Source organism: Panthera tigris, chromosome E3, assembly GCF_018350195.1.
Source record: "Panthera tigris isolate Pti1 chromosome E3, P.tigris_Pti1_mat1.1, whole genome shotgun sequence".
NCBI lineage: Eukaryota > Metazoa > Chordata > Mammalia > Carnivora > Felidae > Panthera > Panthera tigris.
The window spans coordinates 8036439-8062459 of record NC_056675.1 but is presented as its reverse complement, the minus strand read 5'-3'; the positions used below and the strand labels follow the sequence as shown (position 1 = coordinate 8062459).

Below are 26021 nucleotides of genomic sequence, written 5' to 3'. Positions count from 1 at the left end.
ACCTGCTCTCCGCCCGCACCTCCCCAAGGCCGCCCCGAGTCCACTCCAGATCCGGGCCGGGTTTCCTCCACGTCGCTGGGGTCTCCGCCCCTCGGAGCCGCCGCCCGGCCCGGCGGAGCGTCGCCGCGGGAGGTGCCCGCAGCGCCCGAACCCCGAATGTCCCCGCTCGCGCCCGCGTGCCGAACTGAGCCGCAGCGCAGACCCTACATTCTCACTCCGAGGTGGGACTGCTCCGGTCCCCGCGCGTCACCCGAGCTCGACCCTCGGGGCTCCGAAGGGACCCCTCTACCGGCACCGTTCGCTGTCCGCGTGGCCGGCCCCGCTCCGTGTCTGGGCTTCCCCGCCCCGGTTCCGGCTCCGGCGAGGTAGGGGGCCGCGGGCCTCGGGGCTGGCGTGCTCCTCCACCGCGGAATGGGGGCAGCAGAAGGCCACCGCCCCCCACCCCCCACCCCCCACCCCCGCCCGGGGAAGTCAGCCGCTGCGCCCCCTACAGCCCAACCTCTCCCTGTCCGGTGACCTAGATAACTGGGACCTGGACTTCGCCTAGGTGTTCAGAGACACTTTCCTGTCCGTCATCCCTCCCCCACCCCGTCGCCATTGCTCTCCCACCTGTCCCCAGAGCCTGGTGCCCAGAGGGACCCCTGTCAAGTAGACAGCTTCCTTCGGAATCTCGCGCGCCTGCCGCCCCCACCCCCACTCTTGGAAAGGGGCAGAGGGAAAACTGGGGAAGACCCCCGAGTACAGTCCCCAGTCCATGACTGTGGCCCTGGGGCACCCTCCCCCCACCCCCACGCACACACTGCTCGTTGGTCTATCTTCCTCACCCCTTGCCTTTGCCCCATGTTATCTCGTCTCCCTGCCTCTGTCCCCAGGTCTCTGTTCTCTTCCAGACCCTTTTCTGGCTTTCTCCTCCCCTTGACCCCTTCCCCCATCGCACACCGTGGGGAGAAGGGGGTGTGTCGCTGTTTTCTATTTATGGTCTCTCTGGGGAGGGGGTGCAGAGCTAGGACTTTTTTTGGCATCTGCTGGGCCCTGAGTCACGAGGTGTCATGTCTGTGTCTGATATCCATGCCTGCTGCCACTCCCCTCTCCCATCCTCTTCTGCCCCGCATCCCCCTGTCCGCCTTTGTCTCCTTCCTGCCTCCCTTCCTGTCCTTCCCGCTCTGTTCTTTGGGCGCTTTGTGTAACTGCCGTCTCTTTGTCTCCGCCTCTCCGCTCTCTGCTCCCTCTGCTCCCTCTTCCAGCTCCGAGAAGCTGTCGACCTCAAGGGCATCAATATTTCAGGTGTGTGGGGTGCGGTGGAGGTGGGGTAGGGGGGCTCCCAGCATGCCCAGCGAGGACTAGAATCATCCCCTCCCAGAGCGATCATTTATATTTATAAAATTGAAAGAATAGATCCAAGGATGTGGAGGATATGGAGGGGATGTGCCGCCCCTCTTCCTGGAGCTTGGTCCAGGAGATGCCGGAACTACATCTCCCACAGTGCCCTGGACGCAAAGGGCTGCCCCTTCCTCTGCCTAGACACCTATGGGAGAGATAGTTCAAGGAGCCCGGTTGGAGGGCGCTATTCTGAGGGATGGGAAGGGATCAGAGTGTGGAGCCAGGGTTGTGGGGACAGCCAGCAGCTTTGGCTTGGCCTGGAACCCCCGACCTGCTTTTTTCCCAGTCCCCACCTCCCCCAGGGCTTAAAGAATTTGGAACTGTTTTGTCCCCCGCCTCCCCACCAAAGGGAGCAGGTGTGGAAGAGTGATGGGGAAAAATGGAAGAGATAAATTTGCAGGCGCTTCCTTCTTCCCTGTGACCCCCTTACAAACCACTTTATCCAAGGCATAGACACACCCTTTGGAAATACTCTCCCCCATCTTGAAAGCACAGGAGGGGTAACCAAAACCTCATGTCTTGAATTATTAGTTGGATGTGTCCCAGTCTACAAGTTGCTCACTTTCTGTCCCTTTTGGGGGCAGTGGGGAATCGCTGGAGTCAGCACAGAACTACCAGCTTGTTATTTTCTAGGGACTCAGGAACAGCTGGTGAGGTTGCCTGGAGACATAGATGGGAGCCACAGCTAACTTGCTTTTATCTCTTCTGAGCCTCGTCATTCCTGCCTGTCACAAGGAATCTGATGCTTGAGCTGGTCCCCGGCTTGTTGTTGGCATAGGAACTGCTGACATGGGCAGAGGGTGGTGGGGATTCCTCCCATGGTCCCATCTCTGGTTCTTAGCCCTCAGCCCTTGGGACCTTTGACTCCTGCCAAGGACCCAGTAATTCCTTGCTCTTCAGGCTGGGTTTGGAGATCCAAATATACACCAAAAAGAGGTCTCCCCACCACTAGCCTGGGGGCTAGGAAAACTTAACTGTTAGCCTGGCTCTGCCCAAGCTGAGTCACTTTAGGCAAGACCTTAGCCTCCTTGGGGGTCTGTTTCCTCATTGTGAAAGAAGTGGGTTGAACCTGATGGTCCTCAACTCTAGCAGGGGCTCTAGGATCCTCTGAGCCTGTGCTGCCCCCACCTCTGATGACATTGGCCTAATGCTGTCTTACTTCATCCAGGCTTACCTGGGAGAGCCTTAGACATCAGCATCAGACTGAAAAGAAAGAGGGAGATGGGGCTCTTGTTTTAAAGCTTTGTCTGTACAGCAGGCACGCTGTGTTCATGTAAGCTATGTTTATGGCATGGAGGCTAAGATCATCCCTAAACTCCTTGGTGTAATTGTTTGTCCCCTATCCCAAGCCTAGATCATGTTCCTGTTAACAATAAATAAATAGCCAACCAACACCATATTATCTCTCACAAAGTAGCTGGTATGTGTGTCCCCTGGGATGTTGGTTAATGAGGCTTAATGTAGGTTATATGAAGGGACAGTTATAATTGGCTGAAAGAGAGGAGGAGGATTTAATTGGAGGATTTGGGTGGGCACTTGTGTGACCCAGTCGGTTGAACTTCCAACTCTTGATTTTGGCTCAGGTCAGGATCCCAGGGTCCTGGGATCAAGCCCTGCGTTGGGCTCAGTGCTGAGCATGGAGCCTGAATTCTGTTTCTCTTTCTCTCTCCCTCCCTTTGCCCCTCCCCCAGTCAAATAAAAATTAATAACGATTAGTTGATTTGGTTGGTTTGAAGGAGAGAGGTCTGGAAATGAGGAGTCTTCAGGACTTGGGGAGGGGCCTTTCTCTTTGGCCCTGTCTCTGGCAGGGAAAACAGAAGAGCTGGAGGCCAAAGGGTACCAGATCCATAGGAGCTGACCCAAAAATGAGAAGGGGAAGGGCACAGAAAGTATTGAGCAAGAGACAGAGCAAGAATTGTGGGAAGAAACTGAAAGCAGAACAGAGGGAGAGAAGAGAACACAGAGACTCTCTGTAGGGAAGGCAAATGGGGGGAGGGGGCATCGGTGATCCTTGTGCACATCTTGTTTGCAGGAGCTCCAACAGAGCCCTTTTCCAAATAATCATCTAGCCCTAGAGTGGAACCAGGTCTTCCTATGGAGAAGGAGAGGACAAACTTCAGCAGAAGGAAGGGAAAGGCAGGTTTGATTAGCCTGGGAGAAATGACTTGAAATTTTTTAATGGAGCTGTCCACCTGTCCACTCCTCTGGCTTGTGTTTGAATGTATGTGTTGGAGGGGAGTGGAGGGCACTGGAGTGGACATAGGGGGAAGATCTGGCGTCTACATCCTCCTCCCTTTGCCCTGGGGATTGAGAGTGGCAGTGGTAGGAAGGGGAGGAGGTTGAACCCTCTGCTTTTCCCAGGGAACCCTCTTGTAGGAGGAGTGGGGATGATGGAGCTTTCCCATGTTCTTGCAGAGGCCTGAGAGAGATGGTGGGACCCTAGAGGGATGTCTTTCCATTTTTTTTTTTACCCCTCCAAGGACCTTCTGCCCCATTGCCTGAGTCCCTGGGGGTGACTGGGGTTGAAGGAGATTTGGGGCCAGTCCGTGAGGAGCTCATGGTATTCCTGAGTTTGTCACTGTTGAGGAGCACCCTGGTAGGGTGGGGCAGGGTAGGATTGGGATTTGGTCAGAGTTGGAGGCCCTGAATTCCCAGGGTTAGTGTGGGGAGAGAAAGAGAAGGGGTATTTGTGTAGCAAAGTACTGTGGGGTGGGTGTGTGTGTGTGTGTATGTGTGTGTGTGTGTGAGCGCGCATGCGCGTGTCAGGTGCTATATGTGGAAACAGGGGCTCTGACCATGATACTGGGTTGTCTATTTTCTGCAGGGTGATGAAACAATCCAGTTGTGATTCAGCCAGCTCAGAGCTCCCTAAGCCTGAAAAAGAGGCCCAGCCAGATGTCGAGCCACACTCAAACACCCCGCTACAGGAGGCGGAGGCCAAGTTCAGATCCGGATGGGGGCTTGAGGCTGAGACTGAGCCCCTGGGGGCTGAATCAGGGCCTGAGGCCAAGGCCAAGTCCTTGGGGGCCAACCCCAGGTCTGGATCGGGGCCTGAGGCCACGGCCCAGCCATTGGACTTCGTGGTGGCAGCAGAACAGGACGGCACCGTGGTGCTGGCCAAGCGAAACAGGAGTGAGGAGAGCCGGGGCCCAGGTGAAAAGGGGGTGAAGCTACGTTTGGGTGAGTGGACCTTAAGAAAGAGAGGAGGCGAGCCTCTCCCCCAGCCCCAGTCCGGATGCCGAGGAGCCAGTTGGCCTTGGAACCAAAGAGTAGGATGTGCGGATCCAGGGGCCCAGCCAATGAGGGTGGCATGGAGAGCGTGTACAACACGGGTAGCAGAGGAACCCGAGGGAGGGGCTGGGGATAGCTTCGGTGTTTGAGCATTCATTTGGAGTTCCTGGGAGCAGGAGCACAAAAAGAAGAGAGCAGGCAAGAGAGGGTAGACCGGGGGTGAGAGCAAGACTGGGGTCAGGACCCCCGATAGACCGAACTCGCCTACGAAAAAGCACCTGGACGCGGTTAGCAGGACCAACCCCTAGACGGGGTCCGGGGCGGAGCTAAGAAGAAGCGGGGCGTGGCAAGGCCCGGGGCGGGAGGGCGTAGCCAGCTCCTGGGGTGGATCCAAGGGAAGGGGGCGTGGCCAGTGCTCAGGCGCAGGGGTGCACGCGGAGCTGGAGCATCTCAAGAGGTGGACGAGAGCCCGGCGAATGAGCTCCCTCTCTGCCGGCTCTGGAATTCGAGACCCAAGTGCTGAGGAGATCTGGGGCAGGCCCGGGCCTGGCCTGGCGCCCGGGGTGGTGACGACAGAGTGCTCAGCGTGTGGGAAGAGGCGAGCCCTGCGAGCCGAGAGTCCCGGCAGGGGCGGAGGGCCCCCTAACGGCCTGGGTCCGCAGATCGCGCTGGAGTCGGCGCACGTGATCGACTCCGGGGAGACAGCGCTGGTGGAGGGGCTGTGCGTGGCTCCCCGGGAGCGCGGCAAGGGCGTGGCCGGGCTGCTGCGGCGCTTCTGCCCGCAGCTGGTCAAGACACAGAACGCGGGGGTCAAGGTGGCACGGCTCACCCGGGACGACCAAGTGGGCCCCCGGGAGCTCAAGAAACACGGCCTAATTACCAAGCAGGTGAGGAGGACAAGGGAGCTCGGGTAGCCGGGCGTCCTCCCCGCAAGCCCAGTCACCGGCTTTCCTTCTCTGCTGGCTCTACCGAGTGGGGGCGCCCGTGAGCCCCGCCCCCGGACTCCCAGTCCTTACCCAGGCCCTTTTGCCCAGGGGAAGTCAAAAAGTTCCCGACTCCCAGCCGTCAAACCCTCAGTCCTTACTCCAGATGGCTGAGGAGCCTAAGCGTCCGGAGTTCCGTGACCGGGACTCCTCTCTGTTGATCCGGCCTCCCTCCAGGGATCCAAACATCCTAATGTGAATCTTTGTCCTTTCCGTCCGGCTCCCCTATCCTACCGACTGATCTGTTTTCCTCCCTTCCACTCCCCTCCGAGACCCAGGGGCCCACACCCCCAGTCCCCTGGCTCCCGCACACTAACCCCGCCCCTCCTTGGGGCTCCAGGAACCTATCCTGAGGACTTGCCCCTGGGTCCTCCATGCTACCCTCGGGGGTGGGGCAGGCTTTCACATACCCCACTCCACTTGGCCCGGCACAGTCGGTCCTTCTGAGGGGCCCTGCTGGGAGCCCGTGGGTGTGAAGATGCTGAGGCGCTGGGCTCTCCAGCCCTTCCGCTGCCCACTCCGCGCTCACTCTTGCCCCCCACAGGAGCATCCTTTGGGTCTGAGTCAATGCCTCCGTGCTACTGGCGCGGCTGGGCGTGTGCAGCTGGCGGCGCTGCGGGCGTCGGTCACCTCGCCGCTGCCCACCGAGACCGTGTCAGAGACTGGCGGCGACGTGGCCCGCCTCCTACTGTTGCCTTCCGTGCAGCGCGACGTTCACCCAGGACTGGCAGCCCTACCGGCCACGTGAGAGCAACCTGCGCCTGCTGGCGGCCAAGGACCTGGAGTGGCGCGTAGACGGCTCCGCGCGCCCGCGCTTACCCACGCTGTGCACGCGCCCCTTCCCCATCCCGCACGGCGGTGACGGCACGTGGCGCTACCTCAACGTCGACGCCGTGGGCAGCGCTGGTGCGCAGGCGCAGAGCCGGCTTCTGCGGCACCTGCAGGGTCCGGCCCCGCGCCTCGCCGGTCTCAACGCCATGCGCCAGCTTTTCCTGGCGTCCCAGTTATGGTCGCAGCTGGCTGACCTCTGCCAGGCCGGCTTGGGGCTCGAGCTGGTCAAGGGTTACACAGAACAGTACCCGCTGGAGGCCGACATCTAGGGCCTCTCCTCTCGGAGGCGAGAGGAGCATTTAGATCCGTCCATTTTCGCTGATCTTCAGAAAGCCCCGCCCCCCAGTGTTTGCAAGCTCCGCCCCCTCCCCCTACTCTCCGTGGTCTGCTGGGAAGCCCGCTTACCCTTACCGGAGCGCCCCCTCCCCAACCTTTTAGCCTTGCCTCTCTGCCATCTCGCCTCTAGCGCGCCCACTCTATGGCCCACAACTGGATCCGATCGCCGGGTTTGGGGGAGGCCCTTGCTCTGCTATGGCCCGCCCGTTCCCCTCACGGGCCAAAGAATGGGTTCCTTCACAGGCTTCAGAGCCTTTCCTTGTCCGTCGCCCTGGGCTGGCGGGGAACTCCATCCTTCCTGGCTTCTCCCTTCTGCCTCCTCGTGGGCGGAAGCGGGTAGAGGGATGTGCAAGGTCCAGCTGCCCAACATGTATTACTTTTCTTCCTCCCGCCCTTTCTCAAGCTCTCAGAGCTTGCCCCGCGCTCCCCTCCTGCCTCCCTCTCAGTCTCCTGCGCCTCTACATCAGTGTCCCCTCTCTCCTTCTCTCTGAGCTCCCATCCTCCTATTCCCCGGACCCCACCCCCCCAGACACTTAGCTCCTCATTGCCCATTTGTCTGCTCCTCCCTTCCTCTTCCCCATGAACTCTTCATCACCCGCCCTGTGTGCAATACGGAGAGAAAGCCTATAAATGAAACAATCATAATGCCCTGTTGACCCTCTGGTGACGCATCTTTACAAGCCTGCCCCCTCTGATGGGGTTCGTCCAACTTTGCAAGATGTTGCTATTTCCCAGCCCCCCTTCCTATATCCCCAACCAGTGCCTTAACCAGGACATGAAACAGGGGGCTTGAGCTGGGAAGGGCAGTTTCCTCAGCCCAGTATGGGGCTGTCTTCTGGCTCTAACCAGGCTTCCTTCTAGTGCAACTGGAACCCCTGCCTCCAGATATTTCTGGACATCCCTCCCTTCCTCTGGTTCCTTTATGGGGTTTTTTTTTGGACTTTGCCAGTTTTCTATTTCAATGCAAGTAGTAACAGCTGCAATTGCACAGCGCTGTCTTCTACACTGGATCCTCACATCTACCACCGAGGGAGGAAACAGGCTCAGAAAGATCGAAGTGACTTCCAAGTCATTCAGAGTAGCTGGGAGCCTGGCAGGGACTGGAGTTCAGGTCTGTCCCAAGCCAGAGCATGCCTCAGAACCTCACTCGTTGTGGCGATGACTGTTTGAACTTCTTGTTGGACGATGGACAGTTGCTAGGGATTTGTTGACAGTAAGCACAGGGGTCGCTGGGGATGGAATCAGAGACGTGGGCAGAGGAGGGCGCCAGGAGGTGGAAGAAGGTGGGCACAGAGGACAGCCGCTGCTCCATCACTTCCCCCAGTTCCGGTTTTGCTGTTGTGCTACACTGCCTTGCTTGTCTGCCTTCAGCGCCTGGCCATGCTGCCACCCTCCCTGTCACTTCAGCCGTGGCTGTATTACAATAAAAAGGACCCTTAGCCCACCCTCTGTGTCTGTTTCACTTCTCAGCAGGGGAGGGATGAGGCGCATTATCCTTCCCCCTTCCCCAGCAGCCTGTATTAGAGAGGATCTCTAAGCCCTGTGGCAATGGGGCTAATGACTTCCTGGAGCTGGAGAGGGCTGCTGGCCGTTGCGCGCCCCCCACCCCCACCCCAGCCCAGCGGCAGAAAGAAGCGGTTGCTCAGAAGCGAGGCGGGCAGCTGCGCGGCGCCCTGACAAGCCTGGGTCTCGCTTTCCCCTGGGCCTGGGAGTCCGCTGCTATCCAAATTCTATGGGCTTTTCTCCCAAGTTCCCCTTGGCATCCAGGACCGGCCTCCCTCAGCCCCACCATCCAGGCGTCTAACTCCCCGCTCTCTTGGCCAGCGCGCTGGCTTTCCGGATTCCGGGGTGGGCAACGCGCGGAAGGGGGAGGAGGTGGAGGGAGCTTGGGCGCCGCCCCCCCGGGAGCCGAGCTCCAGAGCGCCGGAGACTGCGACTCCGAAAAGTAACGCGAGGGGGCGCCAGGACGTGTGGACGCAGGCGAGGCAGCGCAAGGTGGTTTCCGTCCGTGTGAGTGTGTCCATGGGAGTCTTTGTGTGTCTGCGTTTCTGTACATGTGTGTACAGGTCAGAGGGTGTCCGGGTGGGATGTATTCGGGACAACGTGCCTGGTGTACCCCAGAATCAGGTACTCCAAGTGGCTTTTTGATGAGGAGGATGCTTGATATGTTACTATGTATGTGTGGATGGGGAGGTAGGCAACTGTGTATCGTGGTGTGTGCAAGGCATAGCCTGCGAGTCCCTGAAGCCGCCTCTTGGATTTGTGAAGTCACATTCCCTCAGGGTTTTTGCCCCCTCCCACCATCCCATGTAAAAGAAACGAGGGCTCTCAACGCAAATCTCCATTACCCTGGTCACATCTTAGCATGTGTCTGAGTGACACTGCCGAGGCTAGGTGTGATACTGTGTTTGTGTAAGTGGGTGTGTCTCAGAATATCAGTGTAACTCTGAATAATAGTATGTTTGTATGTGACCGGTGGGTGTTGGAGGAGGCTGGTTCAGGATTATGAAAGTAATGTGCTTTCTCTGATTAGTTTGTGGATATCATCTTCATGGTGTGTGTGTTTTCCCTTCTCAGTCTCTCCAGAAGCTGTCTCTCTTTGTGTCTCCCCTGATCTCTGTCTCTTTCTCTCTCTCTCTCTCATTCTCTTGGTGACTCATCTCTGCGGCTTTGCCCTCCCCCGGCTTGCTGGGTCTCCCATCCCCCACTCAGGAGTGGGTGGGGGTATGAGGGAATGGGACCCCGGAACTGAAAATCAGGGTGAGCACCCCCTTCCTATCACTCATCATCCCCAGTCCCACCAGTGGCCCTCAGCCCCCTCTCAGTCCCCTCCCCAGGACTCCCCACCCTACACCCTACTGAACTGGGGTGGGCAGGCGATAGGGCAATGATGTTTTCTAATGGGGCCATTTTCAGGGGGACTTTCTGTGCCTTCTTTCAATTCTAAGTGGAGACCCCTTCCCCTCTCATAAAGTGCCCCCTCCCTGCCTGTCCCCCCATCGCTGACGCAATGAAAGGCTGCAGAGGTGAGTCACCAGTTGGGGGGAAGGGAAAGATGGGGGGACGGTGAGCTGCAGGGTCCCCAAGCCCCTGGCCTGTTTTTCTCTTCCAAAGCTTCTCAGGGAAAAGACACAGTGCTCTGTCCCCCCTCTCCTGGCTTTCCAAATCTTCAGCTTGGATCACTACTCCACCGGACCCCATCTTCTCCTGCTACCCTCTTGGAGCGTATGAGAGATTCAGAAACAAAGACAGAGATGGATTTATACAAATAACTCAGAGCAAGCACCAGGCATACCCTCCAGGTTCCCATCTCAGCAATGCCTTTTCCAGCTCTGTCTCTCCATTTTCTTTCTTTCCTGCCACCTCCCTCCTCTACCGATTCCAGGATTCTGTCCCCAGTCCAGCTTTTTTCCAGAAGCCCCTAGAGGCAGCAGGATATGAAGGGTGCATCACATCTCTGAGAGGTGGGGTGTGTGTGAATGCGCAGACCCAGGTAGGGAACTGAGACAAAGAGAGGTGGAAACAGACCCAGGGATTCAGAGTCCGTGCAGGCATGATTCAGGTTGTGGAATGACCAAGCCTATCACCCTGGGTGCCTGGCTTCCACCTTGCTGTCCCCTACTCCACCCCATGCTGACTGAAATTCTTGGGATGTCAGTGTCTGAGAAGCTCTCCTGAGCTTCTGGGCTGAGTGAAGGAAGGAAGGGGTGAAGAGTTGGGGAAGAATGGAGGAATGATCTGAAAATGGGGGGCAAGGACCCAAACTTGGGGGCTGCAGATGAGTGGCTTTACTTTACAGAAATCTAGAGATGGTGGATGTGGGGGAGGGGCGAGCAAGATCAAAGACAGAAACATCCACATAACTTCTAACATGTATCAGAAGGTATGGAAGGACCCAGGGAAATGCACAAAGACACATGCGTACACACACACACACACACACACACACACACACACACACACACACTATTGACACATCAAGCCAGGCTTACTTTTCAGACACCAGCAGATGCCCAGAATGGATGCACTCAAAGTCTCCCAACCACACAAGTATATGGACACTCAGAAGGATCAGAACCCCTGCACACTCATACTTCTACAAAGACATCTGGAAACAGGCAAAACACACGGCCACACAGATTGGAAGAGATTTCATATTTAAATTGGAACACTACCATGCCCATCCACTCTATCTGATTAAATACACAACTGGTCTTCCAATTCCCTTTCTCCCCACCCCTTTATGTTTCATCAATCTCTACACACACACAAACACACATGCACATATATGTACATGCACACACAGGTGCATGGGGACGTACACAAGCCCCCAGGAACACAAACTGTTTCTCTAGGTGCCTGTCCCCCTTCATCTCACACTTAGTTGTTAGCCCCATCAGCTCTCAGTCTGCCCCCCCTTGGCTCCTTCCCTCCCCCCTTCTCTCTTGGATGGTTTCCCCTCCCCCCTCCAGATGTCAGAGCCATTTCACTGATTCATCCTCCTCGGGAAGGTAACGTGACCCCCTCCCCATTCCACTGCTCTCAGTAACCAGGCTGGGAAGATAAAGGGAAGAAGAGGAGGAGAAAGGAAGGAGGGGAGCTCACAGGGTTAGGGAGTGGTCCTAGATAGTTGTGTGTGTTGGGGGATGGGGGTTAATCACAGCCTTGGGGTCTGCTGCCCCCTCCTCTCTCTGCTTTCTTTGGCATCTCTACAGTCACCTTGGTTCTCAGGGCTTTTTTTTTCCCCCTCTCCTTTAGCCTGTTCCTTCTACCTGTTCCAGATTCCTTCCTCCCTCCCTCCCTCTCCTGCTCCCATCTTCTCTCTCTTGCCTCTCTCTCTGCTCCTCCCCACCTCTTTCCCTGCAGAGCTGATGGGCTTTCTTCTGGGAAAGTCGAGCCACTGATGGAACCGAGAAGCCACTGCTGGCTATAGAGGGAAAGCACGTGAGTGTGTGTGTGTGTGTGTGTGTGTGTGTGTGTGTGTGTAAGAGAGAGAGAGAGAGAGAGAGAGAGAGAGAGAAAGAGAGAGAGAGAGAGACAGAGAGGGAGAAGGAGGGTCAGTGGTAGGAAGAGATGAGGAGGGGGTTGAGGACTGGCTCAGAAAGAGTCTCTGAGCCCTGACAGACTGCCCTGATCTCGGTTTCCAGAGTCTTAGGGCGCGGGTGTCCTGCGTGTGCCCACAGGCACCCCTGTGTCCGCAGTTCTTGTGTGTCTGGCATGTGTCATTGTCACTCCCCCCTTTCCCTGCCCACGCCCCCGCACAGCTTTCTGCCTGCACCGCAACCCCCTTCAACCTCCCTCCTCCCCTTCATTCCTGCAGTGGCTGCTCCCCTTGCCTTCCTCTCTTCTCCCCTACCCCCTCCCCATTTCCGTCCTCCCCCCCCCCACCCCCGCCCACGGCTGGTCTCCCTTCACTGGACCCGGCTCGCTGATGGATTCTCTTTGCGCAATCTGTGCGTCATCGCCCCCCCCCCACCCACAACCTCTAGTTGTCCAAGCCCCCAACCCCAACCCTTCTGGCAGGAGATACGGACGAGGGGTCTGGTGGTAGAGAGGGGCTGTCTCTGACGTTGCACACCCACCCCCACCCCACCGCGTTCAAACCTTCCCTTTAAGCGGTGGAGAGAGCTGGAGTTGAGTCACCCCCCCCCAACCTGCGCAACCCCCTCCCCACCTGGTCTGCTCTCGCCCTCCAAACGTCCTTTGGGGGGGAAGCAGAGGGAGGGAAAGAAGCAGGAGGAGGGTGGGGAGAAGTGGGCTGACAAGGGGCAAGCGGGGGCGCCAACATACGCTACAGAGTGAGATGGACAGAAGGACAGACACACCTTTTTCTCCAAACACGCACCGACTGTGAACAGACAAGACAGAGGCACACACATCCTCAATCTTTCCCCTTTCTTCTGACTCGGACCCTTTCCAACGGGATTACCAAAACCGCAAGATCCACCCATCTGCCCCGGCCCAGGACTGGCACCCCGCACCGTAGATCCGCGAACAGCGCCCGCAGGCGCGCAGATCCGTCCCTCCTCTCTCGGGTTCACGCCGTCCTTGGGTGTGTTCCCTATGGACCGGACCGTGCGTGCGGTCGGGGGATGGGGAGTCCAGCCCCTTCCTCGGCTTTGGAATCTTTATCCTCCCCCTCCCCAGTATGGATCTCCTACTGATACCCAGTCAGACTCCGGGAGTGCCCCCATCCTATTCGGCTCAGCGACGCGGGCTGCCGCAGCTGCAAGTTGCTCTGTAACCCACCCTCCCGCTTTGCAGCGTCTCCGCATCCACCCTTCCATTCATTCTCCCATTCATTCATTCATCCTTTTCTCCTCGTCCCTCCTTCATTCATTCATAGCCCCCTGCCCCGCCCGCCTCGGCGATTTCATTCATTCATTCATTCATTCATTTCCCTGGTGCTAGGCTAACGCACGCCCCTCTAGCCGAGGCTCCCAGTGCGCAGGCGCAGGCCGGGAGAAGACCACATCCTCCAATCACTGGGCAGCCCCCCGCTTCGAGGCACCCGCCCGCTTCCCCATGAATGAACATTGACGTCAATGGGGCGGGGCCAGCCCACGTGACCCTGCGCTCTCCCCTTTATAAGGCGGCAGCGGCGCGGGCGCTGTCCAGCGTGCTGAAGCCGGAGCGAGCGAGTCGCCCAGAGCCGCGCGGACCCAGCTGAGCCCAACCCACTGGACGCCAGAACTCGACCGTCGCTCCTATCCCAGCCACTTCTCGGAGCCGAGGCGGACGCGTCCCGATCTTTCCCTGTCCCCACCCCGCCCCGACCCTCCTCTCCACCTCCCGCATCGTGACACCAGCTGGTAAATACTCCGCTGTCCATCCCTCAAACCCTCAGCAGCCGTGGGCGTGAGGGAGGGTTTCTCTCTCCTCCCGGATGGGGGTGTTAAAAACACAGCGGGGAGACCCCGGTAAGGGTCCCTGATAAGTGGGGGAGTCGCCGCTTTTCTCTTGCTGCTGAAGTCGCCCACGCACCATCCGGGGAGTCCTGTGGGGAGGGAGCAGAGATTTTTTTCCACCTTATCTTAGCTGCTTAGTACGTGGGCGCTGGCAGTGAGATGGCTTAGGCAAGGGGGCGAAGAGGCATTGGGGGAGCGAGGGTTGCGGGCGTTTTCCCATTTACACGACTCCAGAGATCGGCACAACATCTTCCTCCTTTGCTTCTAAACGTCCCTCCTCTGGGTAAGGTTAGGGGGATGAGGGAAGCCCTGGCTTTCCTGATTAAAGGTGGGGGAAGGGGATATAGAATCAGAGAGCGGAAAATTCTTACAGAAACCCTCTCTTTCTTTGGTCCCTTCTATTTTTCACAGTCTCCGGCAGTCCTTTGGTCATGAAATCGCTCAGGTTGCAGGCTTCCACCCTCGTCTGCTTCCTTCTACTGATCAAGGGGTTGGGAGCAGCGCCCCCGGGGCACCCTGAGGCGCAGCCACCTCCCCTCAGCTCTGAACATAAAGAGCCGGTAGCTGGGGACGCAGCACCCGGGCCGAACGATGTTAGCGCCCCAGAGGTCCGAGCCGCTCGAAATTCTGAGCCGCAGGACGAGGGAGAGCTTTTCCAGGGCGTGGATCCCCGGGCGCTGGCCGCGGTGCTGCTTCAGGCACTTGACCGCCCGGCCTCGCCCCCGGCTCCCGGCGGCTCCCAGCAGGGGCCAAAGGAAGAAGCAGCAGAAGCTCTGCTGACCGAGACCGTGCGCAGCCAGACCCACAGCCTGCCGGCGCCGGAGACCCAGGCACCTGCGGCCCCGCCTCGCCCTCAGACTCAGGAGAATGGTCCCGAGGCTGGAGACCCCTCCGAGGAGCTCGAGGCGCTAGCTTCTCTGCTCCAGGAACTGCGAGATTTCAGTCCGAGCAGCGCCAAGCGCCAGCAAGAGACAGCGGCAGCAGAAACGGAAACTCGCACGCACACTCTGACCCGAGTCAACCTGGAGAGCCCCGGGCCGGAGCGCGTGTGGCGCGCTTCCTGGGGAGAGTTCCAGGCGCGCGTTCCGGAGCGCGCGCCCCTGCCACCCCCCGCTCCCCCGCAATTCCAGGCGCGTATGCCCGAGAGCGGGTCCCTTCCTGAAGCCCACCAGTTCGGGGAAGGGGTATCCTCCCCCAAAACACATCTAGGTGAGGCATTGGCACCCCTATCCAAGGCGTACCAAAGCCTGGGCGCCCCTTTCCCCAAGGCGCGCCGTCCGGAGAGCTCACTCCTGGGCGGCTCTGAGGCTGGGGAGCGCCTTCTACAGCAAGGGCTGGCGCAGGTAGAAGCCGGGCGGCGACAGGCAGAGGCCACACGGCAGGCCGCGGCGCAGGAAGAGCGGCTGGCAGACCTCGCCTCGGACCTGCTGCTCCAATATTTGCTGCAGGGCGGGGCCCGGCAGCGCGGCCTTGGGGGTCGGGGGCTGCAGGAGAAGGAGGAGGAGCGAGAGAGCGTGAGGGAGGATGCGGAGGCGGAGCAGGAGAGACGCGGCGGGGCGGAGAGGGTGGGGGAAGAGGATGAGGAGGCGGCGGAGGCGGAGGCAGAGGCGGAGGAGGCGGAGAGGGCGCGGCAGAACGCGCTGCTGTTCGCAGAGGAGGAGGAGGACGGAGAAGCCGGAGCCGAGGACAAGCGCTCCCAGGAGGAGATGCCCGGCCACCGTCGGAAGGAGGCTGAGGGGGCAGAGGAGGGCGGGGAGGAGGAGGACGACGACGAAGAGATGGACCCTCAGACGATCGACAGCCTTATTGAGCTGTCCACCAAACTCCATCTGCCAGCGGACGACGTGGTCAGCATCATCGAAGAGGTGGAGGAGAAGCGGAAGCGGAAGAAGAACGCCCCTCCCGAGCCCGTGCCGCACCCCCGTGCCGCCCCCGCCCCCACCCACGTCCGTTCCCCGCAGCCCCCGCCTCCCGCCCCCGCCCCCGCCCGAGAGGAGCTGCCCGACTGGAACGAGGTGCTCCCGCCTTGGGATCGCGAGGAGGACGAGTTGTTTCCCCCGGGGCCCTACCACCCTTTTCCCAACTACATCCGGCCGCGGACACTGCAGCCACCCGCTGCCTCGCGCCGCCGCCACTACCACCACGCCCTGCCGCCTTCGCATCACTATCCCGGCCGGGAGGCCCAGGCGCGGCGCGCGCAGGAGGAGGCGGAGGCGGAGGAGCGCCGGATGCAGGAGCAGGAGGAGCTGGAGAATTACATCGAGCACGTGCTGCTCCGGCGCCCGTGACCTGCCCCGGTCCCGCCCCCGCGCGCCGGAGCCGCGCGCGCTGCCACCCCCCTCCGTGTTGCTCCTCTCCCCTTCTAGGTGTTTGCATGCACCCCAGCCCCATCCCTGGCCGCCGCCTGGCCCCGCCCCTACCCCCGGGTCGCCCCGCCCCCGGGCTGCGCCGGGACCTGTCAGACAGCTTCCTGGATTCGAAGCCCGAACTCCCCAAATTCATTCAAGAGGGCTCCCGGGGCCATCCCAGGCGGGCGGGTGGTTTGTGCGAATTCCCTCTCCCACCACGGCCTCTGGTCCCCACTAGTCCCTCTCGGGACGTCCCCGTCCAAAACCGGAAAAAGCTATTCCAGTTAATTGTGTGAAGAAGTGTCTGTCTCCTGCCCTTTGGGCCTCCCAGGAGCCTCTCCACCCTCTCCAGTTCGCTGTGAATTTACCTATTCTTTCCCTTCTCTGTTGTAAATACCCCTCACGGAGGAAATAGTTTTGCTAAGAAATAAAAGTGACTATTTTATTAGGACTTTGTTCTCCCTTATTCACCCGTCCCCTTGGGCCTCCGTGGTCCTCCCCAAGGGGCGGTGAGGGAAGCGCCAGCCACAACACCCTGTTCAAAAGTGAGGGTAGTGGAACCACTTTCAACCATATTCAAGAGTAGAATATGGCCCACATCTAGTAAGAAATCCTAAATTCCACTTCCAGCTTAGGGGTGGTGGCGGGGGGTAAAGTCATTGGTCCCCAGGGTGGGGCAGCTCCAGACCACTTTGAAGGCTCTTCTGCCCATGGTCCTCTGGCCTCTTAGGCAGTACTGGTGGCTCCCCACAGTCCCTGTTCCACCTACTCGCCTCCCTTAACTGCCCCCTAAATTCCCTGGTCCTACATACTTGGCAACAAACAGGGAGGAAGGGCCTCCAGCTATAGAAACACCTTGCTTTTAGACATTTCTCAACCCTTTGCAAAGCACACAGGGTTGGATACACTGTTGAACTCCTGACTCCTCTCTCCAAATAGAACTAAACCAGCTGAGGGGCGCCTGGGTAGCTCAGTCAGTTAAGTGTCCAACTCTGGACTTTGGCTCAGGTCACGATCTCATGGACGGTGAGATGGAGCCCCGAATCGAGCTCTGCGCTGACAGCACTTAGCCTGTTTGGGATTCTCTCTGACCCCCCTCTCTCTACCCCTCGCTCCAGCATTCTCTCAAAAGAAATAAAAACAAAAACAAAAAACAGCCGAATGAAATGTTCCACAAAGAAACCTCAGAGGTGTGAAACTATGTCCCCAGGAATGGCTCCTACCTGGCCAAGGGCAGCTCCAGAGCCGGAGACACCGTGTTCAGAAAGGCACTGAACTCACAAACCCATTTGGAATAGGGGTACCAGATAAAGTACAGGACACCCGGTTAAAATTTCATTTTGAATAAACAGCGGATGTGTTTGCATAGGACACAAACTAAAAATATTATCACTCAAATTGAACTGGGTGTCCTCTATTTTTTTCTTTCTCTCTCTAACTCTGGCAAACCTAGTTCCAGGGAGGTCAAGAGGCAGTGTTCCCATCCCCTCCTGACTGATCCCAGAAGCTTTTCCTTCCTTCACAGAGCCTAAGCAGGCAAAGTCCAGAAATGCTTTTCCTTTTATTTCAGAGGAAAGGAAATAAAGTCAGCCACTTCCCACACCCCACCTCTTAGCTCCTGCCTCACCCAGAACACGGAGTGAGGGAGGGACAGTCTCTCATAAAGCCTGCCCTTCCCCCAAAGCTCACTTCCCTCAAAGTGGCAAGGTTAGAAAAAAATTAACCACGCTGTCCCTCCCCTCGCATTGGACAGAGTCCCCACTGCAGCCAAGGAGGAGGGAGGAGGAGGGCAGATAAGGGGAAAGGACTTCCCTCTCAAATACACAGGACCCCCCTCCCCGCCCCTGCCCCAGGCAGAGAAGATGCCCTGGCTGACTATGGGGCAGGGTGGAGGTAGGTTTTGGGGCAGGGAGCAGAGAAAAACCCTGAAAACCTTTTCCCTTTAACCTGACATATTTATATATTTACAGTTATAAGGGAGGGGAGTGAGTTTGGGGTAACATTAGTTCTTCAAAGGCAGGGAATGAAAGCCAAATAGCACCCCCATTTTGGTCACACTTGCCTACCTCCTAAAACCTTCATTGGGGAAAGGGGAAACAGGAGATAGAGGTGGAGGGAGGGAATGTTTGAGGGTCCTGAGCCCACAGCTCACTCTGAAAGAAGGTGAGGCAGCAGAGGAGGGACAGCTGGGTCCCATCGAGAAAAGGGGGCACTCATGCCCTGCCTCTCCACCAGCTCCCCACATCTCCACACGGCCCAGGCGGGGGCTACGCCAGACCCATCTCCTCCAGCACACTGCGAGGCGACTCATCCTCCTGAGGCAGAGACAGACAGAGGGTGACGCAGAGACACCAGGAGAGGCGGACAGGGAATGAGGCAGAGGAGGGTGGGCAAGACAACAACATCACGAGTCGGGGAAGCACAGAGAGACACGGGGAGGGGAGAGAGAAGCCAACATGAGCTCAAGGCTGGAACAGCTGGGGACCCTTCCGGGGAGCTCCCCAGTCTCCAGGGACCACCCCCCAGAGGCCAACTGTGGCGAGGAAGGAGGTCCAGGTTGAGTCCACCACCACCCAGAAAATCCCAAACCAGGAGCTTGGTGAGCAGGGGCGCAGTCTCAGTATCTGAGGGGGAAGGGTGTGAAGCTGGGACGGGGGCGGGCAGGGGAGGGAACCTGCTTTCTGAAGGCTGGGGGTGCCAGCTGGCTGGGTTCTTTTATTCAGAGTGGGGGCAGGGAGTAATCAGTTGGCATCAGGTCCCTGAGGGAAGGTGAACCAGACTGCAGAGAAATGAGTCATTAGGGTCTGAGCAGAGCACTAGTAACAGGGGTGGGTGTGTGCCAGGGCACGTGTGTGTGTGTGTGTGTGTGTGTGTGTGTGTGTGTGTGTGTGTAAAGGGGAAGTCAGACCAGTGAGGTGGCAAGTTCAATTCTGCTCCTTCTCTTACTGCAGAGATGAGCCCCCATCTTTCCCCCTCCTCAGAGCCAGCTCGGGCCAGCTTGCTTGTCATTGCAGATTCCGGTGACTCATCTCCCTGCACCAAGTCTCAGCGGTGGCACAGCAGAGAGGGGGCAGGCAGTAATGGGGTGAGGGCGGGGGCGTCAGAGAGCAGGAGAACCCCCAGCCAGGCACCCTCTACCCCAACCCCCGAGTCCCCGCCACCCTTCGCTTCTGAGGAGCAGAGGCTTTTGAGTGTGTGAGTGTGTGTGTGTGTGTGTTAAGAAAAAATGGGGAAGGAGAAGACACCAGGGGAGTGAAGAATCATGTGCCTCTTCTCCAATTCCCTGAGCAACCCTAAATGCCTAGAGAAGGATGGGACACGGGAGATTCAGCTAGGATGGGACACCTTGGGTCTTGGGAGAAAGAGGGGGAGCGGGCCCAGCGGGCTGCCTGCCACCCATACCTCCTACCCCGGGCAGTCAGAGCTTGAGGGCAAGCTGGCCAACTGGGTGCTGTGGGGGCCAGACGCCACAGGGAGGGGGGCCCCCTTGGTGGCGGGAAGGGGGCAGCCGTGGCTGGCAGGCAAGGTGTCCAGGGCAGGGAGGGCACCCTCCACCACAGTACTTATCTTCCTCCTCACTGTCCCAGGCCCGTACCTCCTGCAGCAGGTCTGCCTGCTCGATGGCCTTCAGCACACTCTTCTTGGAGGTGTCCTGGACGTCTCCCCCCATCAGAAACTCGTCCAAGATGAAGTAGGCCTTCTCAAAGTTGAAGATGATGTCCAGCTCGCACACCTGGGAGGAGGGGGAGGGAGAAGGCAGGGTTGAGTGTCAAGGTGCATTCCCACCCCACCTGCACCCCAGCCGCCCACTTCTTTTCTTTTTTTTCCTTTTCTTTTTTAAATGTTTATTTGAGGGGGGGAGAGGCAGAGAGAGAGGGAGAGAATCTCAAGCAGGCTCCACACTCGGTGTGGACCCCCACGTGGGGCTTGATCTCACAACCAAGAGATCATGACCTGAGCTGAAATCAACAGTCAGGAGCTTAACCCACTGAGCCACACAGGCATCCTGCCCACTTCTTTTCTCATCATGGCTCCACGGTCTTCTCTTTGGGACCACTTCTCCCACCCCGGGCTCTTGCCACGCAGGTCGATGACCTCCCCAACCCATAGGCCTTAGCGTTCAGTTTGACTTTTCCTTCTTGACTGTAGTTCCTGCTGCCTTCCCCTCCAAATCTGTGACATTGTTCCCACCAGAGGCTGGCTAGTCTCCCTTCCTAGACACTATGGAGCAGAGGAGGAGACTCTGAATCACAGGTAGAAAGACTCGAGTTCTAAGCAAGGCTCTGCCCCTAGGCAGCTAGATGCACATGTCACTTCATTTCTCTGAACCTCAATTTTCTCATCTGAAAATGCAGATAACAACACCTACTCGCAGGATAGAATAAGGAGCAGACACGAGAGCCTGAAAGCCCTTTGTAAACCATTAAGTGGAATACAAATTATGGAGTCATTACTATTCTCCATCTAAGATCTGAGCTGTCAATGTCCAGGCTATATCCCAGATCAGTTAATTCAGAACTGCTGGGGGTGGGACCCAGGCATCACTAATCAACAACAACAACAACAACAACAACAACAACAACAAACCTCTCCAGGAAATTCCAATGCAAAGTCAAGGTCAGGAGCCACTGATAAAATCTGAACTTGGTTTCTGTCCTTATGGGAGAGGTCCGAGCTGAGCTCCACTTGATTAAGTGGCAGATTCTGATCTGCCCCCCCTGGGCCCAGGGGCCGATTAAGGGATATGGCTAATAGGCTTAAGGCTTAAAATGGGAAATTAATTACTGTTCTCACTGCTCCAATTTCACCTCGCCCAAATCTTCTAGGCAGAGCCTGGAAGGGTCCCAGGGTTTGGTAGAAGAGGGGACTGCTGGGTACGAAAAGGTGGGTGGGGACACTTACGCTGCCGAAGTATTTGTCCAGGAGCTCCACATATCGGTGGATCAGCTCCAGCGTGATGAGCTCATTGTCTTGGCCCTCGATGGCGCAGCAGAAGTAGAGGCTGGCATATCTGTGGACAGGGGCACATGCGGGGTAGCTGGAGGGGCTGCTGGGCCTGCTTCCGGATCCAGGCTTTCTGCACTCAAACCTCCCATTTGACCTCATTTCCAGCTCAGGGTCTATGTCCCTACTGGACACAGGCAGGGTGACCCCGGGGTATGCAAATAGTAACTCACTCTGCCTCGAGGTGGCTCTCACAAGCACAGGCAAAGACAGGCACGCACACTCTTTCCCTCTCGCCCTCTGACCTGTTCAGTTTGACTCAGCAAAATCCTGAGTGAACTAATCCACCTGCTCAAAGAAGGAACTGGACAGGGTGTGGGTGTGTGTGTTGGGAAAGGTGGTGCAGGACCTAGGACTGTTGAATGAGGCCGCGAGGGACGTGTGCAATGGACAAGAATAGGGCCTTTGCGACAGAGGTGAAGTAGGTGTCAGGTTGAGCAGTACAAGTGGGGAACAAGAAGGTCTTCAAGGGAAGTTCAGAGAGTAAAGGAAGAAGCTGGAATTCATCACTGCCCTCCGGATGCCCTTAGTTTCCAATCCTCCCTGACCCGAAGGGATGCCTTATTTCTCGGCCATCTGAACCCACTGCCAGGCCCCAATCAAGCAGGGTCCAGACCGGTCTGAAAGCCGGTGGTGAGTCACCTCTTATAGACGACTTTGAGATCCCTCCACTCCAGGAAGCTGCACATCTTGGGCTTGCGAGCCAGAACCACCTGCATAAGCTCCCGGACCATTTTCTTTCGCTCCTTGTCCGATGTGGCCAGGTACCATTTTTGCAGCCGCAGCTTCCCCTGCCGGCTGAACAGCAGCATGAATCGCATCTAGGGAGAGGGGGCAGAGCTGAGGGTCAGAGATTTGGTTCTCTGAGTCTGTTTACTCCAGAAACACAGCCACAAATGCATCCATCACATCCACACACATCTAACTCTTCTCTATTCATGGCCCCAGTTGCTTCGAAAATCAGCCCTTGCCATCAACTCTGGGTATTCCCGCCAGCAGGTGCTCTTCCTTCTGGAACATGTCAGAGCTTCTGAGTCTGTCATTTGGGCTCAAACCCTGGCTCTACTAGTTGAGTCATTTGCCTTGGGCAATTATTCCATGCTCTGGCCCTCAGTTTCCTGGTCTGTAAGATGGATGTAATAAAAGTACCTTCCTGTTTGGAGGGATTAAACGAGTTGATATATGCAACTGTGCCTGTCACGTGGTAAGCACTGTAACACATTAAGAGTCAGTATTATTATTCCTTCACCTTCTGTTTCATACTTTTGTCTTCCACAGGTCATTACAATGCCTAATAGAGTGACAAACAGCCCATAGCTGAAGTCAAAGAGAGGTCTGCTTTCTTCCATGGTCCTTCTGTCCACCACCACGCTGAAATGGGGTATTTTGTCTCTAGAAAAGCTACCTCAATTCTCCACCCCATCCTGGACATACATTCTTGCTGATGTCCCCAGTGCACTGCCTTCAATTGCCAGTCATATGCCCAGAGGCATTGGGACCCCCAAATTCCACCCTCCTCTCTCCTCAGCCATCCAGGCATCTGGCCACTGACAGTCCTCTCTCTTTTTTCCTTTTAGGGTGACTCCTGTTAGGCACCGACACCTCTCCAGACACCAGGTGACAATTTCCCTTTCAGTTCCTCAGTTAGGACCCTGCCATTCAGGGTGTTTCCTGAAGCTTTGTGCAACATAGTGCAGGCTGAGTTGAGCGGGGAGGAGGGCAGAGCCCTCACTACCCTGTGCACCCTCAGTTTCCCAGTTCCAAGGGGTCCAGTCTATATATCCTGGAGTTATCGCCTTGTCCCTCCAGTGCTCCTCTCCCTGGGCATTACCAGGGCTGGAATCCGTGGGTGTTTGAAACAATACTAGTTTAGGGTTTTGGGCGGTGGGGAAGGGAAAACACTGCTAGCGTGGTGGGAGGGCAGCAGAGGGGCGCAAGGGAGCCCTGCGCGTCTGAGATTGGGGGGCGGGGAAGCGGGAAGCCAGCAGGAAGACGGAAGGCCTGGGCTCCGGAAAGAGAATGGGATGGGGGGCGGAGAGCCAAGAACACGGGAGCCGGGGATCCGAAGCCTGGGTCCGGGAGAGCAAGACCTCGAGCCCACTTGGCTTTCCCACCTCACCCCAGCCTGTAGGCGAGCTGGGAGATAAAGCGAGGCAGGACGTCCACTCCTCGGACCCGGAAACTGTCCCCTCCCACACACGGCTCTCCCCGCGGGCCGCCGCTCCTCTGGGCTGCTCGGGAACAGAGGGTCTTGGTGACCCGCCAACCCCCCCCCGCCTCCCTCCGCCGGCAGGCCCCCGCGCCCCTCTTCCTCCTGCGACTTCCCTGCGGCAGTGGTCGGGAGGTCCCCTTGGACCGCCACCCGCGACGTCCCCACGACTCGGGACGGTCCCGCCGCCCCCAGTCACCCCCCTCTTGCCCCACAAATGCGCCCCTCCCCGCCCCTTCTCCCTAAAGCCATTTCCAGCTGCTCTTCCTTCCGAGGCCGGCTCGCCCACCCGCTCAGGTAAGTGCGGCCTGTGAGGACCGGAGGAAGAGAGGGCGGCCCGCACAGAGGGCGGCCCCCAAGGACCCCCGCAGGTGCAACCCACGCCCCTCGGTTCCCCCTCCCCTCCCTCTCCGCACAGCCTACCATCCTGCAGCCTCCGGCTCGGCGCGTCCCTCTTCGGCCACCGTACACGCCAGCTCCACTCCCTTTCTTATCCTTTCTCCTCCTTCCCTCCCTCTAGCCTGAAGCCCCGCCCCGTCCCGCCCCGGCTCGGAGGCCCTTCGAGTGGCGTACTGCGCAGGCGCCAGCGCCGCGGGGCGCGCGGGCGGGGCTGGAGGCGGAGAAGCGGAAGCCATGGCAACCAGGTCCTCGACTTCGGCTTTGAGTAGCTCTATCGTCATGGTAACAAGGCTTTCTGGTAGGCTGGTTGGGGGATGGGGGGGGTGGACAATGCGGTCCTCGCGCCTCTGCACCTTGAGGGGGAAAAAGGCGGGAAAAGGGGTGAGAGGCGGAAGGGACGACCCTTGGAGTTTGTGAGGAAGCGGGGAGGACTAATGGAGGGCCTGGGGCGATGGAGACGGAGCAGGGTGGGAACTGGATTTGGGGTAGGGGCGATGACTTGGGGAAGGCTAGACAAAGCGCGGTGGTGGGGCTGACATAAGATAAGGATGGAGCCCAAAATAGACATGTACTGAGAACCTGCTAGATGCAGCACTCTCCTCAAGTAAGAAATGTACAGGTAATGAGGGAGACGGGAGACAAGAGAGAAAAGGAGGGGCTGATATTTAAGCGATGTGAAGAAAAGGGAGAGGGGCATGAACGAAGGCCAGAGGAATGTAGAGCATCTTACAAGGTGAGCATGGGTCGAAACTGAAAAGGGACACAGGTAGCCTAGACACAAGTTTAAAAATGAGGAGGCTGTGGATTGGGATACGGGCTCTTTGGCTGTCCACGTGCGTGTATCTTTCCTTGCGGTCAAGTAAAGCGGTTCGCACCTAAGAGAAAACCTTACATTTTGTCATGTGGAAAATGACGTTTTTAATTTTCGGGTACCACTTGAAACAATTGTTGGGAAGGCCTCGCCTGTCTCCATTTTATGTTCTGTTTTTCTTCCTCTTGGATATGGAAGTAATATGCTATTGTGGCAAGACAGGGGGCCTAATGCATCTGATATATAGTGTGGTCTCTGACCCTTACCGGATGTGCGGCCTCAGGTGAGTCATTTCAGCCGAGTTTCCTCATTTGAAAACTGAGCATGGCCGTACCTGCCTTGCAAGATGGTTTTGAGGATGTGCAGAGTATCCGGCATACTGTCAACGCCTGTTAACGGTGGTGCTGATCATTTTCTCCCATTCTCAACTTTTTTTGGTCTACTCCTTTGCCTTCTTCCTCTTTTTCATTCCCCTTTCTCCTCTGCCTTCAGCTTGCCAATGGCATTCATGTTGGCGGAAGTATCTTGATAGTTGTGTGTGTTTGTTTTTTTTTTTTTTTTTTAGGTCAAGTATAAGATCAATAAAGCAAGCTGTTGGAGGTAGGAAGGGTAAGTCATTAGGGAGTGAAAAAAAGGAAAGGAAATGTGTAAGAAGGGCAGAAGGCAAAAGGAATGAAAGAAATGTGCTCCTGGTAGGAAGAGGAGAAGGTTGTAGATAAGGAAGTAATGAGCCGTGAGGCAAAGACGTAAAGCAGAGAGCTGAGCAACAGCCTGTGGAAATTTGGAAGCTCTAGAGATGTGAACTCCTACACTCCTTGGAAAGCTGATACTTTCTAGAATTCCTTGACTCAATGTGGCATTGCCTCGCTGCAGAAAAGAGAAGATTTGTGAGAGAATTGTTAGAAATATGGGTTTTGCTCATGTAGAGTCCTAGACTTCAAGTGGTTTACATCATTTTGAAGACAGTGGGCTGGATTTCTTCACTGTTAGCAAACGGTGGATGTAGCGAATCTGTGAGTTAGTGGATCCAGTGTGGCTTGTGTCTGCAGAGGAGTTCGGATTCGAGGCCGGGGGCAGTTGGGAGTCACTATGGTTGCCTGAGCTGATGAATAACTTGGCGAGAACACTTTTAAGAAGGTTAATCTTACGGTAATCTGGGGGACAATACGAAAGGATAAATGGAAGGCTGGAAGATCATCTTTGGGAATCCAGGCACAAAGATGAAATGGAGAGCTACAAATTGGAGAGGTGCCTGAAATGGGCCAGTCAACTCACGTTGATGACTAATTTGTATCGTCACCCTACAACCCATGCTGACACCTCCCTGAGCCTTCCCTCACCTGGTTGTAGCGGTGGTTCCTGCGGTGGTTGGCAGGGGGGTGGCCTGAAGCCTTTTCATCTCTATGAGTTTATGCTCTGTGTTTCTCCCTCTTGTGATAACCTGTGCACCCACTTTTTGCACACTCTTTAAGTAGTCCATAGTTCCCAGATGATGTTATTTGTAGTCATCATTGTTTTTTCAACAACAACAACTTCTTCTTCTTCTTCTTCTTCTTCTTCTTCTTCTTCTTCTTCTTCCTT

The 26021-nt window shown here is 57.2% G+C and overlaps 3 protein-coding genes across 3 annotated transcripts; 2 read left to right on the top strand and 1 right to left on the bottom strand.

Moving 5' to 3' along the window:
* The first annotated feature begins 339 nt into the window (after positions 1-339).
* NAT16 (N-acetyltransferase 16 (putative)) lies at positions 340-7844 on the top strand. Its single transcript, XM_042972415.1, is given in 7 exon segments — positions 340-365; positions 1245-1284; positions 4205-4754; positions 4920-5521; positions 6142-6190; positions 6193-6308; positions 6310-7844. Coding segments are annotated over 5 exon segments (1698 nt in total). The 5' UTR covers positions 340-365; positions 1245-1284; positions 4205-4208; the 3' UTR covers positions 6695-7844.
* Positions 7845-14100: 6256 nt separating this feature from the next.
* VGF (VGF nerve growth factor inducible) lies at positions 14101-16745 on the top strand. The gene has a single exon (XM_042971950.1). The coding sequence runs from the start codon at positions 14101-14103 to the stop codon at positions 15955-15957; it is 1857 nt and encodes a 618-aa protein (XP_042827884.1). The 3' UTR covers positions 15958-16745.
* A 593-nt stretch (positions 16746-17338) lies between these two features.
* On the bottom strand, positions 17339-23779 carry AP1S1 (adaptor related protein complex 1 subunit sigma 1). Its single transcript, XM_042971386.1, has 5 exons — positions 23654-23779; positions 21664-21842; positions 20920-21028; positions 19613-19750; positions 17339-18332 (listed from the first exon to the last, which is right to left on the bottom strand). Exons 1-5 carry the CDS (start codon positions 23654-23656, stop codon positions 18285-18287), a joined length of 477 nt encoding a protein of 158 aa, XP_042827320.1. The 5' UTR covers positions 23657-23779; the 3' UTR covers positions 17339-18284.
* Positions 23780-26021: the final 2242 nt, after the last annotated feature.

What these genes read in the sequence shown, in the direction of transcription:
- VGF (XM_042971950.1), top strand. Translation starts at nt 14,101, where the DNA reads ATGAAATCGCTCAGGTTGCAGGCTTCCACCCTCGTCTGCTTCCTTCTA.
- AP1S1 (XM_042971386.1), bottom strand. An exon ending in TGGACAAATACTTCGGCAGC is followed by an intron (nt 19,751 to 20,919) that starts GTAAGTGTCCCC and finishes CCCTCCTCCCAG; the next exon opens with GTGTGCGAGCTGGACATCAT. An exon ending in AGGCAGACCTGCTGCAGGAG is followed by an intron (nt 18,333 to 19,612) that starts GTACGGGCCTGG and finishes TCTCTGCCTCAG; the next exon opens with GAGGATGAGTCGCCTCGCAG.